The sequence below is a fragment of the Cetorhinus maximus genome, chromosome 12, assembly GCF_964194155.1.
Source record: "Cetorhinus maximus chromosome 12, sCetMax3.hap1.1, whole genome shotgun sequence".
In the NCBI taxonomy this organism is placed as follows: Eukaryota; Metazoa; Chordata; class Chondrichthyes; order Lamniformes; family Cetorhinidae; genus Cetorhinus; species Cetorhinus maximus.
In genome coordinates this window covers 124,500,366-124,513,846 of record NC_135890.1, presented here as the reverse complement: position 1 = coordinate 124,513,846, position 13,481 = coordinate 124,500,366, and the positions used below count along the sequence as shown (strand labels likewise).

The window sequence follows — 13,481 nt, the reverse complement described above, 5'->3', positions numbered from 1 at the left end:
AAAAACAGCAAATGCTGTAAATACTCAACCGGTAACGCAGCATCTGTGGAGAGAGAAACAGAGCTAACGTTTCAGGTCTGCGATCTTTCATCATTTGGCCCACCAGGACAGAGCTGGCTCTTTGAAAAAAACTATCCAATTGGTCTCACTCCCCTGCTCTTTCCCCATAGCCCTGCAAATATCTCCCCTTCAAGTATCTATCCAATTCCTTTTTGAAGGTTACTAATGAATCTGCTTCCCATACTCTTTCAGGTAGCGCATCCCAGGTCATGACTACTGCGCGCATGAAGTCAAAAAAAAAAATTCTCATCTCCACTCAGGTTCTTTTGCCAATTATCTTAAATGTGTCCTCTGCTTACCACCCCTCGAGCCAGTTTAAGGTTCAGCATCACTTCCTTATTTTTGTACTCTGTGGCTCCATTTATAAAGCTAAGGATCCCGTATGCTTTTCTAACATCCTTAATTTTTCCTGCCAACTTCCACGATTTGTTTAGACACCTCCAGCTCTCTCTGCTTCTGCAGCCTCGTTTAAAATTGTACCACTTTGTTTATATTGTCTCTCGTGGTTCTTCCAGCCAAAATTAATCACTTCACAATTCGCTGCATTAAATTTCATCCACCATGTGTCTGTCCATTTCACCAGGTGTCTGTCTGTCTGTCCTCTTCATCGTTTATTACATTGCTGAGTTTTGAGTCATCTGCAGACTTTGAAATTATGCCCTGTCTATCCAATTCCAAGTCATTAATATTTATCAAAAAAAGCAGTGATCCTTATACTGACCCCTGGGAACACCCCTGTACAATTCCCTCCAGTCTGAAAAATATTTCACCACTACTCTCTGCTTTCTGTCTCTTAGTCAATACCATGTCCAACCACTGTCCCTTTAATCCCATAGGCTTCAATTTTTCAAACAAGTTTATTATGTGGTACTTTATGAAATGCCTTTTGACAGTCTATATACACATCAACCTGCACTTACCCTCTTCAACCCTCCCCATTACTAGATTAAGGAGCTCAATCAGGTTTCACAGACATAATTTGCCTTTAACAAATCCATAACAAAAACAGAATTACCTGGAAAAACTCAGCGGGTCTGGCAGCATCGGTGGAGAAGAAAAGAGTTGATGTTTCGAGTCCAACATGGCCCTTCAACAGAACTGAAGTATAGTTAGGAGAGGGGTGAAATATAAGCTGGTTTAAGGTGGGGGGGGCAGGGGGAGAGAAGTTGAGGGTGGGGTGGTTGTGGGGACAAGCAAGCAGTGATAGGAGCAGATAATCAAAATATGTCACAGACAAAAGGATCAAAGAGGTGTTGAAGGTGGTGATATTATCTAAGAAAAGTGCTAATTAAGAATGGATGGCAGGACACTCAAGGTACAGCTCTAGTGGGGGTGGGGTGGAAAGACTGGCAAGGTATTAGTTGTAGATTTAAAAATAATGGAAATAGGTGGGAAAAGAAGAATCTATATACATTATTGAAAAAGAAAGGGAGGGGGAAGAAACGGGGTGGGGATGGGGGGAGGGAGCTTAAGATCTAAAGTTGTTGAATTCAATGTTCAGCCCGGAAGGCTGTAAAGTGCCTAGTCGGAAGATGAGGTGCTGTTCCTCCAGTTTTTGTTTTTAACAAATCCATGTTGTTTTCACTATATTAATAGATCAGCCTCACTTGAAACATTGTACTTAAAGTAGACGGAATGACAGATTAATGATCAACTATTGTTGAAACTCCCATGTCTCCAGTGGGTAGCAAAGCGATTGTAAATCTATTACAGTATCCCCTAATGTTAATAAACAGCGAATAAAATTCAATATAATTCTTGCTGCTGACACAATATACAATGGCACACCCTGGAAAACTGCAGGAGCAGAAAGCAACTATTGGGGATTGGATTTGCAGCCTCTCACCGCTGTTGCTATGATGTTAGTCACAGCTCAGAAAAAGTTTCTCATTTTAAGTCAGAATTGGCTGGTGCCAGATTTCTCAAAAGCACTCAGCCAGTACTTACCATTTACAGTCCCATGAAAAGTCGAGTTTGCGTATATTATAACTTGAACAAGCAGTGTTGCTGAAAGGTGGCCATTCAGACAGGCAGTCACGCGGAGAGTTTCAACAATGCACAGAGGTTCTGGACAGCAGTTGGTTTCATTTAATAAACCTTCACAAAGTACTAACGGTCGGTCTAGGATCAACACCACATTGAGATTCACCTGTAATTAATTTACACAAAGCTAGCATTTCAGCAATTGGGCAGAAGATAGGTAATGTGTTTTCCAATTAGCAGAAAATAAAACTAAATAATGAAACCACTCAAAATCATTTTCAGCACTACCTTATTTTTTCAGCCAGCTGATTACACACAATTCATAACAACATGTAGAAACTTAAATCGTCCCCAGTCACTGTATCCCTCCCTGCAGTCTGATAAACAACCGTTAGGCTCGGAGGCTGCTGTCTGTGCCTGTTCCTGCCCACACTGCCCAGTCTAAAACCCTCAAAACAAAAACTTTCCCTGATTTGTTTTAAGCAGATGTACTACCTTGATCTGCTGATCTAAAACAAAGTTAAAGAAACGCTCCAAAAATTGCAAAGAATCACAAATGTCTGACCGCAAATCCTTGAAAATCCTTGTAACAACCTCATCCACATAGGTCCAGTAACTTTCTCTGAGGTAAGGTTGTCAACGCTCCCGGATTGTCAAGATGTTTAAGATGAATGCAGCCATGTTATGCCCTGCAAAATGTTTACTGTCCAATGCTGGAATAAATAAGAGTCAGGAGTTTCTGCACTAGACTAGACCTTCATTCCTGTAATCTGTGCAGGTGATTTTTTAAAATATTTTCACAGCACATGGGTGAGCAGTCCAGCATTTTATGGAGTTTTTTTTTTGCTTTCTTTTTAAACTTTCTTTTCTTTATTTTTCAATCAAAGGTTATTTAAATCAAAAAAGTCAGAATGCACAGCAAGAAGATGTGCGAGCAGGCAGTGTTCAATCTACTGAAATGGGTCCTTTTGATGTTAGTCAAGTTTAACATTCCAGAAAGTTTTATCACAAATAGAAGGCGCTATAAAGGAAGAAGTACAAAAAAGTTTTTTTAAAATAAAAAGTACTAACCTCATCAGCAGAAGTAGTCAGTTTCCACTGACCAGTGGCATTTGTCTCCACACAGTTAGGCTGTGATAAATCTAAATAGAAAACAAATCAAAAATAAAGAAATCCAATTTTCTCATCTTGTCCATGAGACCCAACCCCTGTTCCCTCGATCCCATTTCCTCTAACCCACTCCAGGGGCACAACATTCTGCACTGACACTCTAGTATAGTACTGAGAGAGCACTGCACTAATGGAGGTGCCATCTTTCAGATAAGATGTTAAACTGAGGCCCCATTTACCCCATTTACGTAAATGGAAAATATCCCATGGCATTAATTTGAAGAAAAGCAGGGGAGTTTCTCCCCAATGTCCTGACCAACATTTATCCCTTAATCATGTCACAAAAAATAGATCAGATCTGTGATCTAACCCTACATATTTGCTTTTCCCTTCACCCCTTAATATCAGCGGTTAGGTTAACGAAAATCTATCAGTCTTAGTTTTAAAATTAACAATTGATTGATCCAACACCAATTCCTGTTTGCAGAAAAGAGCTCCAATCTTCTACCACTCTTTGCATGAAGTGTTTCCCAATTTCACTTCTGGAAGGTCTGGTTCTAATTTTTTTACACTGACGCCCTTTGTCCTAGACTCTCCAACTAGTGGAAATAGTGTAGATTGAGAGAAATTGTTTGTACACAAGCACGCACTTTCAAAATGCTTCTCGAAACCTGGCTCTTCATCGACTCCTTCAGACATTTTCCCAAACTGCCTTCTTACGTGGGTCTGATCCCCAAATGTGTTGTGCATCGAGATGTTTTATTTATTGTTAAAGCCACTACACAAATACAAGTCCTTTGTGCCTGCAAACTTAACAGGTCCCTTAACCCACTATTTCATTAGGACAAGTTGCTATTAGCACTGATCAGCTTACTAGCCTAGTCTCATCAGTGCGCAGATTCCAAAAGGTCTAAAGGGAATAAGCTAACGATGGGAATTACATACTATGATGCAGCACCTCCTACTGACCAAATGAAGATCATCACTGACCAATGGAGAATAACTTGGCCACCCAATCTTCCTAATCACTGGGGACTTTCTTTATGCAGAGTGAACAGGAGGAGGCCATTTAGCCTGCTCCACCATTCTACTAGATCATAGCTGATCAGTATTTTAACTACATTTACTTACCTTTGCTCCATTTCCCTTGGTATCCTTACATAACAAAAGTCTGTTGACCAGTCTTCAAAACTTCAGCTGACCATACCCAGAAACGATGTGGAGAGAGTTCCAGATTTCCAGACCGTGTGCATGAAGAAGTGCTTTCTGATTTCACTCTTAAAATGTTCTAATTATAAAACTATTCCCCCGGATTGGGAGTTCCCCACTTGAGGAAATCATTTCTCTGTAACCTCTCGAATCCCTTTATCATTCTAAATATCTCAACTAGGCCATCTTTCAACCTTCTATTCTCGAGGGAATACAAGGAAAGAATGGCTTTGGGAGGAGGGATTATGAGAGTGTAAAACAATATAATTTAGATATATAGTTTCTATTTCGTAAGAGTGTTACTCTAATTATTTTTCTTTTGCAATGTTATTTAAATCTAATTACAACTTCTATACACTGATTGTCCCACTTCTGAAACTTATGTACCAGTAAACGAGAATAAGGGAGACATACCATCAGTGGCAGTAACTGTTTCCACACCAATGTGAGCCAAGGAGCTGTTTTCTCCCACCAGGTACACATTTACTTCAGGTCCAGATGCAATCAGGAAAGATGGTTGGAACACTGAACAGAAAGTAGAATAATTACATGATACCATCAATAGCTAAGAATCATAGAATCTTAAAGCACAGGGAGCCTTTCAGCCCATCATGCCTGTGCCAACTCTATGAGAGAGCTATTCAATTAGTCCCATTTGTTCACTCCTTCCCGATGCCCTGCAATGTTTTCTTCAAGTACTTAGAAATTTCACAGAACCACAGGTATTAAGCAATATCAGGCAAAGTGGATAAATTGGAGTTAGGTCACAGTCAGCCATGATCTCATCAAATGGCCTCCTCCAGTTCTTATGTAGATTCATAAGGCAAAAGTGAAGATTTTAGGCCAGGTGAGGTTGGTTTTAGGGGAGGGTCGGGTCTTAAAGGAGAGCAAGGTGAACAGACAGAGGTGCAGCTGGATGTGGTTGGATTGAAAACCTGATTGGAGAGATTCACATGTGGGAGTTATGGGAAAGATGGGCATGCCTTTGGCATGTGACAGCACGATCAAAGACTTTGGAAAGGAAAGTGAAAGATGTGGGTGTAGTTTGCAAGGGTGAAGGGTGGGTTTTTTTGAAGAGAGGGGAGGGGTTTAACCAGGTACCACAGTGCATCTTGTTGGTAACAAAGCAGTGGGGAACTTCCCATCTCCTGTCCAGGCACCAAGATAATACCCGTCAGGGAAATGGTTTTGGCGTCATCTGGCAGCAGCAGCGGCAAGCACCCCCCTCCCCCCACCAACTCCCACCCCTACCCAACCCCCTACCCCCCTCCCCGCACTCCCCCACCCCCCTCCCCGCACTCCCCCACCCCCCTCCCCGCACTCCCCCTCCCCGCACTCCCCCTCCCCGCACTCCCCCACCCCGCACTCCCCCACCCCGCACTCCCCCACCCCGCACTCCCCCACCCCCCTCCCCGCACTCCCCCACCCCCCTCCCCGCACTCCCCCACCCCCCTCCCCGCACTCCCCCACCCCCCTCCCCGCACTCCCCCACCCCCCCCTCCCCCCACCAACTCCCACCCCTACCGCACTCCCCGCACTCCCCCACCCCCCCCTCCCCGCACTCCCCCACCCCCCCCTCCCCGCACTCCCCCACCCCCCCCTCCCCGCACTCCCCCACCCCCCCCTCCCCGCACTCCCCCACCCCCCCTCCCCGCACTCCCCCACCCCCCCCTCCCCGCACTCCCCCACCCCCCCCTCCCCGCACTCCCCCACCCCCCCCTCCCCGCACTCCCCCACCCCCCCCTCCCCGCACTCCCCCACCCCCCCCTCCCCGCACTCCCCCACCCCCCCCTCCCCGCACTCCCCCACCCCCCCCTCCCCGCACTCCCCCACCCCCCCCTCCCCGCACTCCCCCACCCCCCCCTCCCCGCACTCCCCCACCCCCCCCTCCCCGCACTCCCCCACCCCCCCCTCCCCGCACTCCCCCACCCCCCCCTCCCCGCACTCCCCGCACTCCCCCACCCCCCCCTCCCCGCACTCCCCCACCACCCCCTCCCCGCACTCCCCCACCACCCCCTCCCCGCACTCCCCCACCCCGCACTCCCCCACCACCCCCTCCCCCCAACCAACCCGCGCCCCCCACCAGCCCCCTCCCCGCACCAACCCCCCACCCAAACCCAACACTCTCTCTCTCTCTCACCCAGGCCGCCCCGGCTCCTGCTCAGCAGGAAGCTGCAACAAAGCTGTGCGAAAATCCAGCCGAGGGAGGCGGGGAGCCCGGTGCCCATCGCCCTCAAACTCGGGGGGTCAACAACTCACAGCTTCCCCCCCCTGCCCCGACCACCATTGCTAAACCCGGCACCCCGCAACAAGACCCCCGCTCATTGGATCTTTCGGCTCACAAACCAATCAGCATCCACAATGAATTGTGGCCCGTTGCTATGGAAACCGATGTGGGTTCGCACGCCTCCTGGTGGCGCGGAGGAGCGGTTACGCCAGAGGCTCAGTGCTGAGGGCTTGCTGCACTGTCAGACGGTCAGTACTGAGGGAGTGCTGCACTGTCAGAGGGTCAGTACTGAGGGAGTGCTGCACTGTCAGACGGTCAGTACTGAGGGAGTGCTGCACTGTCAGAGGGTCAGTACTGAGGGAGTGCTGCACTGTCAGAGGGTCAGTTCTGAGGGAGTGCTGCACTGTCAGACGGTCAGTACTGAGGGAGTGCTGCACTGTCAGAGGGTCAGTACTGAGGGAGTGCTGCATTGTCAGAGGGTCAGTACTGAGGGAGTGCTGCATTGTCAGAGGGTCAGTACTGAGGGAGTGCTGCACTGTCGGAGGGTCAGTACTGATGGAGTGCTGCACTGTCAGAGGGTCAGTACTGAGGGAGTGCTGCATTGTCAGAGGGTCAGTACTGAGGGAGTGCTGCACTGTCGGAGGGTCAGTGCTGAGGGAGTGCTGCACTGTCGGAGGGTCAGTACTGAGGGAGTTCTGCACTGTCAGAGGGTCAGTACTGAGGGAGTGCCGCACTGTCAGAGGGTCAGTACTGAGGGAGTGCCGCACTGTCGGAGGGTCAGTGCTGAGGGAGTGCTGCACTGTCAGAGGGTCAGTACTGAGGGAGTGCTGCATTGTCAGAGGGTCAGTACTGAGGGAGTGCTGCACTGTCGGAGGGTCAGTACTGAGGGAGTGCTGCACTGTCGGAGGGTCAGTACTGAGGGAGTGCCGCACTGTCAGAGGGTCAGTACTGAGGGACGGCTGCACTGTCGGAGGGTCAGTACTGAGGGAGTGCCGCACTGTCGGAGGGTCAGTACTGAGGGAGTGCTGCACTGTCAGAGGGTCAGTACTGAGGGAGTGCCGCACTGTCGGAGGGTCAGTACTGAGGGAGTGCCGCACTGTCGGAGGGTCAGTACTGAGGGAGTGCTGCATTGTCAGAGGGTCAGTACTGAGGGAGTGCTGCACTGTCAGAGGGTCAGTACTGAGGCAGTGCTGCACTGTCAGAGGGTCAGTACTGAGGGAGTGCTGCACTGTCGGAGGGTCAGTACTGAGGGAGCACCACACTGTCAGAGGGTCAGTTCTGAGGGAGTGCTGCACTGTCAGACGGTCAGTACTGAGGGAGTGCTGCACTGTCAGAGGGTCAGTACTGAGGGAGTGCTGCATTGTCAGAGGGTCAGTACTGAGGGAGTGCTGCACCGTCGGAGGGTCAGTACTGAGGGAGTGCTGCACTGTCAGAGGGTCAGTACTGAGGGAGTGCTGCACTGTCAGAGGGTCAGTACTGAGGGAGTGCTGCACTGTCAGAGGGTCAGTACTGAGGGAGTGCTGCACTGTCAGAGGGTCAGTACTGAGGGAGTGCTGCACTGTCGGAGGGTCAGTACTGAGGGAGCACCGCACTGTCAGAGGGTCAGTTCTGAGGGAGTGCTGCACTGTCAGACGGTCAGTACTGAGGGAGTGCTGCACTGTCAGAGGGTCAGTACTGAGGGAGTGCCGCACTGTCGGAGGGTCAGTACTGAGGGAGTGCTGCATTGTCAGAGGGTCAGTACTGAGGGAGTGCTGCACTGTCAGAGGGTCAGTACTGAGGGAGTGCTGCATTGTCAGAGGGTCAGTACTGAGGGAGTGCTGCACTGTCAGAGGGTCAGTACTGAGGCAGTGCCGCACTGTCAGAGGGTCAGTACTGAGGCAGTGCCGCACTGTCAGAGGGTCAGTACTGAGGGAGTGCTGCATTGTCAGAGGGTCAGTACTGAGGCAGTGCCGCACTGTCAGAGGGTCAGTACTGAGGCAGTGCCGCACTGTCAGAGGGTCAGTACTGAGGGAGTGCTGCGTTGTCAGGGGGTCAGTACTGAGGGAGTGCCGCACTGTTGGATGGTCAGTACTGCGGGAGTGCCACACTGTCGGAGGGTCAGTACTGAGGGAGCGCTGCACTGTCGGAGGGTCAGTACTGAGGGAGTGCTGCACTGTCAGAGAGTCAGTACTGAGGGAGTGCTGCACTGTCAGAGGGTCAGTACTGAGGGACGGCTGCACTGTCGGAGGGTCAGTACTGAGGGAGTGCCGCACTGTCAGAGGGTCAGTACTGAGGGAGTGCTGCACTGTCAGAGGGTCAGTACTGAGGGAGTGCTGCATTGTCAGAGGGTCAGTACTGAGGCAGTGCCGCACTGTCAGAGGGTCAGTACTGAGGCAGTGCCGCACTGTCAGAGGGTCAGTACTGAGGGAGTGCCGCACTGTCAGAGGGTCAGTACTGATGGAGTGCTGCATTGTCAGAGGGTCAGTACTGAGGCAGTGCCGCACTGTCAGAGGGTCAGTACTGAGGGAGTGCTGCATTGTCAGGGGGTCAGTACTGAGGGAGTGCCGCACTGTTGGATGGTCAGTACTGCGGGAGTGCCACACTGTCGGAGGGTCAGTACTGAGGGAGCGCTGCACTGTCGGAGGGTCAGTACTGAGGGAGTGCTGCGCTGTGGGAGAGTCGGTACTGAGGGAGTGCTGCATTGTCAGAGAGTCAGTACTGAGGGAGTGCCGCACTGTCAGGGGGTCAGTACTGAGGGAATGCTGCATTGTCAGAGAGTCAGTACTGAGGGAATGCCGCACTGTCGGGGGGTCAGTACTGAGGGAGTGCTGCACTGTCGGGGGGTCAGTACTGAGGGAGTGCTGCACTGTCGTCCTTGGAGTCATGGATGGTGCCAGAGGACTAAAGAAATGTAAAAATTACACCCATGCTCAAAAAAAGATGTAGGGATAAACACAGAAACTACAGGCCAGTCAGTTTAACCTCAATGTTGAGAAAGCTTTTGGAAATGATAATCTGGGACAAAATTAACAGTCACTTGGACAAATGTGAATTAATCAAGGAAAGCCAGTACAGATTTGTTAAAGGCAAATCGTGTTTGACTAACTTGGTTTAGAATTTAATGAGGTAGTGGAGAGGGTTAATGAAGATAATATGGTTGATGTAGTGTGCATGGACTTTCAAAAGCATTTTATGAAATATCACATAACAGACTTGTTAGCAAGTTGATGCCTATGAAATAAAAGGGACATCGCAGGGAGTCAGTGTGTTGTTGCTGGATTAGTAATCCAGAGACCCAGGGTAATGCTCTGGGGACCGGGGTTCGAATCCCACCACAGCAGATGGTGGAATTTGAATTCAATAAAAATCTGGAATTAAAAGTCTAATGATGACCATGAAACCATTGTCGATTGTTGTAAAAACCCATCTGGTTCACTAATGTCCTTTAGGGAAGGAAATCTGCCATGGTCTGGCCTGGCCTACATGTGACTCCAGACCCACAGCAATGTGGTTGTCTCTTCATGCCCTCTGAAATGGCCTAGCAAGCCACTCAGTTGTAACAAACCACTACAAAGACACAAAAAAAGGAATGAAACCAGACGGACCACCCGGCATTGACCTAGGCACCGGAAATGGCAATCGCAGACCTATCGACCCTGCAAAGTCCTCAAAAGTCCTCCTTACTAACATCTGGGGGCTAGTGCCAAAAGTGGGAGAGCACAGGCTCAGCCTGATATAGTCAATCTCACGGAATCATACCTTACAGATAATGTCCCAGATTCCACCATCACCATCCCTGGGTATCTCCTGTCCCAACGGCAGGACAGACCCAGCAGAGGTGGCAGCACATTGGTATACAGTCAGGAGGGAGTTACCCTGGGAGTCCTCAACATCGACTCCAGACCTCATGAAGTCTCATGGCATCAGGTCAAACATGGGCAAGGATACCTCCTGCTGATTACCACATGCCGCCCTCCCTCAGCTGATGAATCAGTGCTCCTCCATGTTGAACATCACTTGGAGGAAGCACTGAGGGTGGCAAAGACGCAGAATGTACTCTGGGTGGGGGACTTCAATGTCCATTACCGAGAGTGGCTTGGTAGCACCACTACTGACCGAGCTGGCTGAGTCCTAAAGGACATAGCTGCTAGACTAGGTCTGCGGCAGGTGGTGAGGGAACTAACAAGAGGGAAAAACATACTTGAACTCATCCTCACCAGCCTGCCTGCCGCAGATGCATCTGTCCATGACAGTATCGGTAGGAGTGACCTCCGCACAGTCAATGTGGAGATGAAGTCCCACCTTCACATTGAGGATACCCTCCATCGTGTTGTGTGGCACTACCACTGTACTACATGGAATAGATTTCGAACAAATCTAGCAACTCAAGACTGGATATCCATGAGGCGCTGTGGGCCATCAGCAGCAGCAGAATTGTACTTGAACACAATCTGTAACCTCATGACCCAGCATATCCCCACTCTAGCATTACCATCAAGCCAGGAAATCAACCCTGGTTCAATGAAGAGTGCAGGAGGGCATGTCAGGAGCAGCACCAGGCATACCTAAAAATGAGGTGTCAATCTGATAAAGCTATAAACCAGGACTATTTGCATGCCAAACAGCATAAGCAGCAAGTGATAGACAGAGCTAAGTCATCCCACAACCAACCGATCAGATCTAAACTCTGCAGTCGTGCCACAACTAGTCGTGAATGATGGTGGACAATTAAACAAATCGGAGGAGGAGCCTCCACAAATATCCCTACCCTCAATGATGGAGGAGCCCAGCACAGCAGTGCTGATAAGGCTGAAGCATTCGCAACAATCTTCAGCCAGAAGTACCAAGAACATCGCCCCTTGATGTTCAATGGGATGATCCATCTCTGCCTCCTCTGGAGGTCCCCAGCATCACAGATGCCAGTCTTCAGCCAATTCGATTCACTCCACATGATATCAAGACACGGCTGAAGGCCCTGGATACTGCAAAGGCTATGGGCTCTGACAATATTCCGGCAATAGTACTGAAGACTTGTGCTCCAGAACTTAGCCACTAGCCAAGCTGTTCCACTACAGCTACAACACTGGCATCTACCCAGCTATGTGGAAAATTGCCCAGGTATGTCCTGTACACAAAAACCAGGACAAATCCAACTGAGTCAATTACCGCCCAATTAGTCTACTCTCAATCACCAGTAAAGTAGTGGAAAGGGTCATCAACAGTGCTATCAAGCGGCACTTGCTTAGCAATAACTTGCTCACTGATGCCCAGTTTGGGTTCCGCCAGGGCCACTCAACTCCTGACCTTATTACAGCCTTGGTTGAAACATAGACAAAAGAGCTGAACTCCCAAGGTGAGGTGAGAGTGACTGCCCTTGACATCAAGGCAGCATTTGACCGAGTGTAGCATCAAGGAGCCCTGGTAAAACTGGTCAATAGGAATCAGGGGGAAAACTCTCCATTGGTTGGAGTCATACCTAGCACAAAGGAAGATGGTTGTTGGAGGTCAGTCATCTCAGTTCCAGGACATCACTGCAAGAGTTCCTCAGGGTCATGTCCTCGACCCAACCATCTTCAGCTGTTTCACCAATGACCTTCTTTCCATCATAAGGTCAGAAGTTGGGTTGTTCGCTGATTATTGCAAAATGTTCAGCACCATTCGCGACAGACACCTCAGATACTGAAGCAGTTCATGTCCAAATGCAGCTAGACCTGGACAATATCCAGGCTTGGGCTGACAAGTGGCGAGTAACATTCACCAGGCAATGACCATCTCCAACAAGAGAGAATCCAACCATCGCCCTTGACATTCAATGGCATTACCATCAGTGAATCCCCCACTATCAACATTAACATCCTGGGTGTTACCATTGACCAGAAACTGAACTGGACTAGCTATATAAATACTGTGGCTACAAGAGCAGGTCAGAGGCTAGGAACCGTGTGACGAGTAACTCACCTCCTGACTCCCCAAAGCCTGTCCACCATCGACAGGGCACAAGTCAGGAATGTGATGGAATACTCCCCACTTGCCTGGATGAGTGCAGCTCCTACAACACAGAAGAAGCTCAACACCACCCAGGACAAAGCAGCCCGCTTGATTGGCACCACATCCACAAACATTCACTCCCTCTACCACCAACGCACAGTAGCAGCAGTGTGTACCATCTACAAGATGCACTGCAGGAATTCGCCAAGGCTCCTTAGATAGCACCTTCCAAACCCATGACCACTACCATCTAGAAGGACAAGGGCAGCAGATAGATGGGAACACCACCATCTGGAAATTCTCCTCCAAGTCACTCACCATCATGACTTGGAAATATATCGCCGTTCCTTCACTGTCGTTGGGTCAAAATCCTGGAACTCCCTCCCTAACAGCACCGTGGGTGTACCTACACCACATGGACTGCTGCGATTCAAGAAGGCAGCTCAGCACCACCTTCTCAAGGGCAACTAGGGCAATAAATGTTGGCCCAGCCAGCGAATCCCACATTCCATGAATGAATAAAAAAAACATGGATACGAAATTGACTGTGTGACAGGAAGCAAAAAGCAGTGGTGAATGGTTGTTTTTTGTACTAGACGAAGGTTTATAGTGGGTTGCCCCAGGGGTTGGTACTAGAACCACTGCTTTTTTTGATCCATATTAAAGACCTAAACTTGGGTGTGCGTGGCACAATTGCAAAATTTGCACATGAAACCAAACATCTGAGTATTGTAACTATGAGGAGGATAGTGAGGGACTTCAAGAGGACATAGGAACATAGAAAATAATAGCAGGAGTAGATCATTCAGCCCTTCAAGCCTCCTCCATCATTCAATATGACCATGACTGGTCCTCTACCTCAACACCGTGCTCACGTTCTCTCACCAAACCCCTTGATGCCTTTAGAGTCCAGAAAACTACCTAT

General features: G+C 49.4%; 2 protein-coding genes across 3 annotated transcripts in view; one reads left to right on the top strand and one right to left on the bottom strand.

Moving 5' to 3' along the window:
* tctn2 (tectonic family member 2) overlaps positions 1-6,660 on the bottom strand; it is a 51,543-nt gene extending 44,883 nt beyond the window's left edge. For both annotated transcript variants that reach the window (XR_013578252.1, XM_078554607.1), the window contains exons 1-4: positions 6,503-6,660; positions 4,777-4,887; positions 3,115-3,185; positions 2,008-2,209 (exon numbers count right to left, since the gene is read on the bottom strand). Coding sequence is in view for 1 of the 2 variants with exons in the window: in XM_078554607.1 (XP_078410733.1) it covers positions 2,008-2,209; positions 3,115-3,185; positions 4,777-4,887; positions 6,503-6,590 (472 nt within the window). In the remaining variant the exon portion in view is untranslated. The remainder of the gene's footprint in view (positions 1-2,007; positions 2,210-3,114; positions 3,186-4,776; positions 4,888-6,502) is intronic.
* The window catches only part of eif2b1 (eukaryotic translation initiation factor 2B, subunit 1 alpha), a 1,065,098-nt gene that overhangs the window by 1,016,459 nt on the left and 35,158 nt on the right, over positions 1-13,481 (top strand). The gene's annotated exons all lie outside the window — the stretch shown is intronic.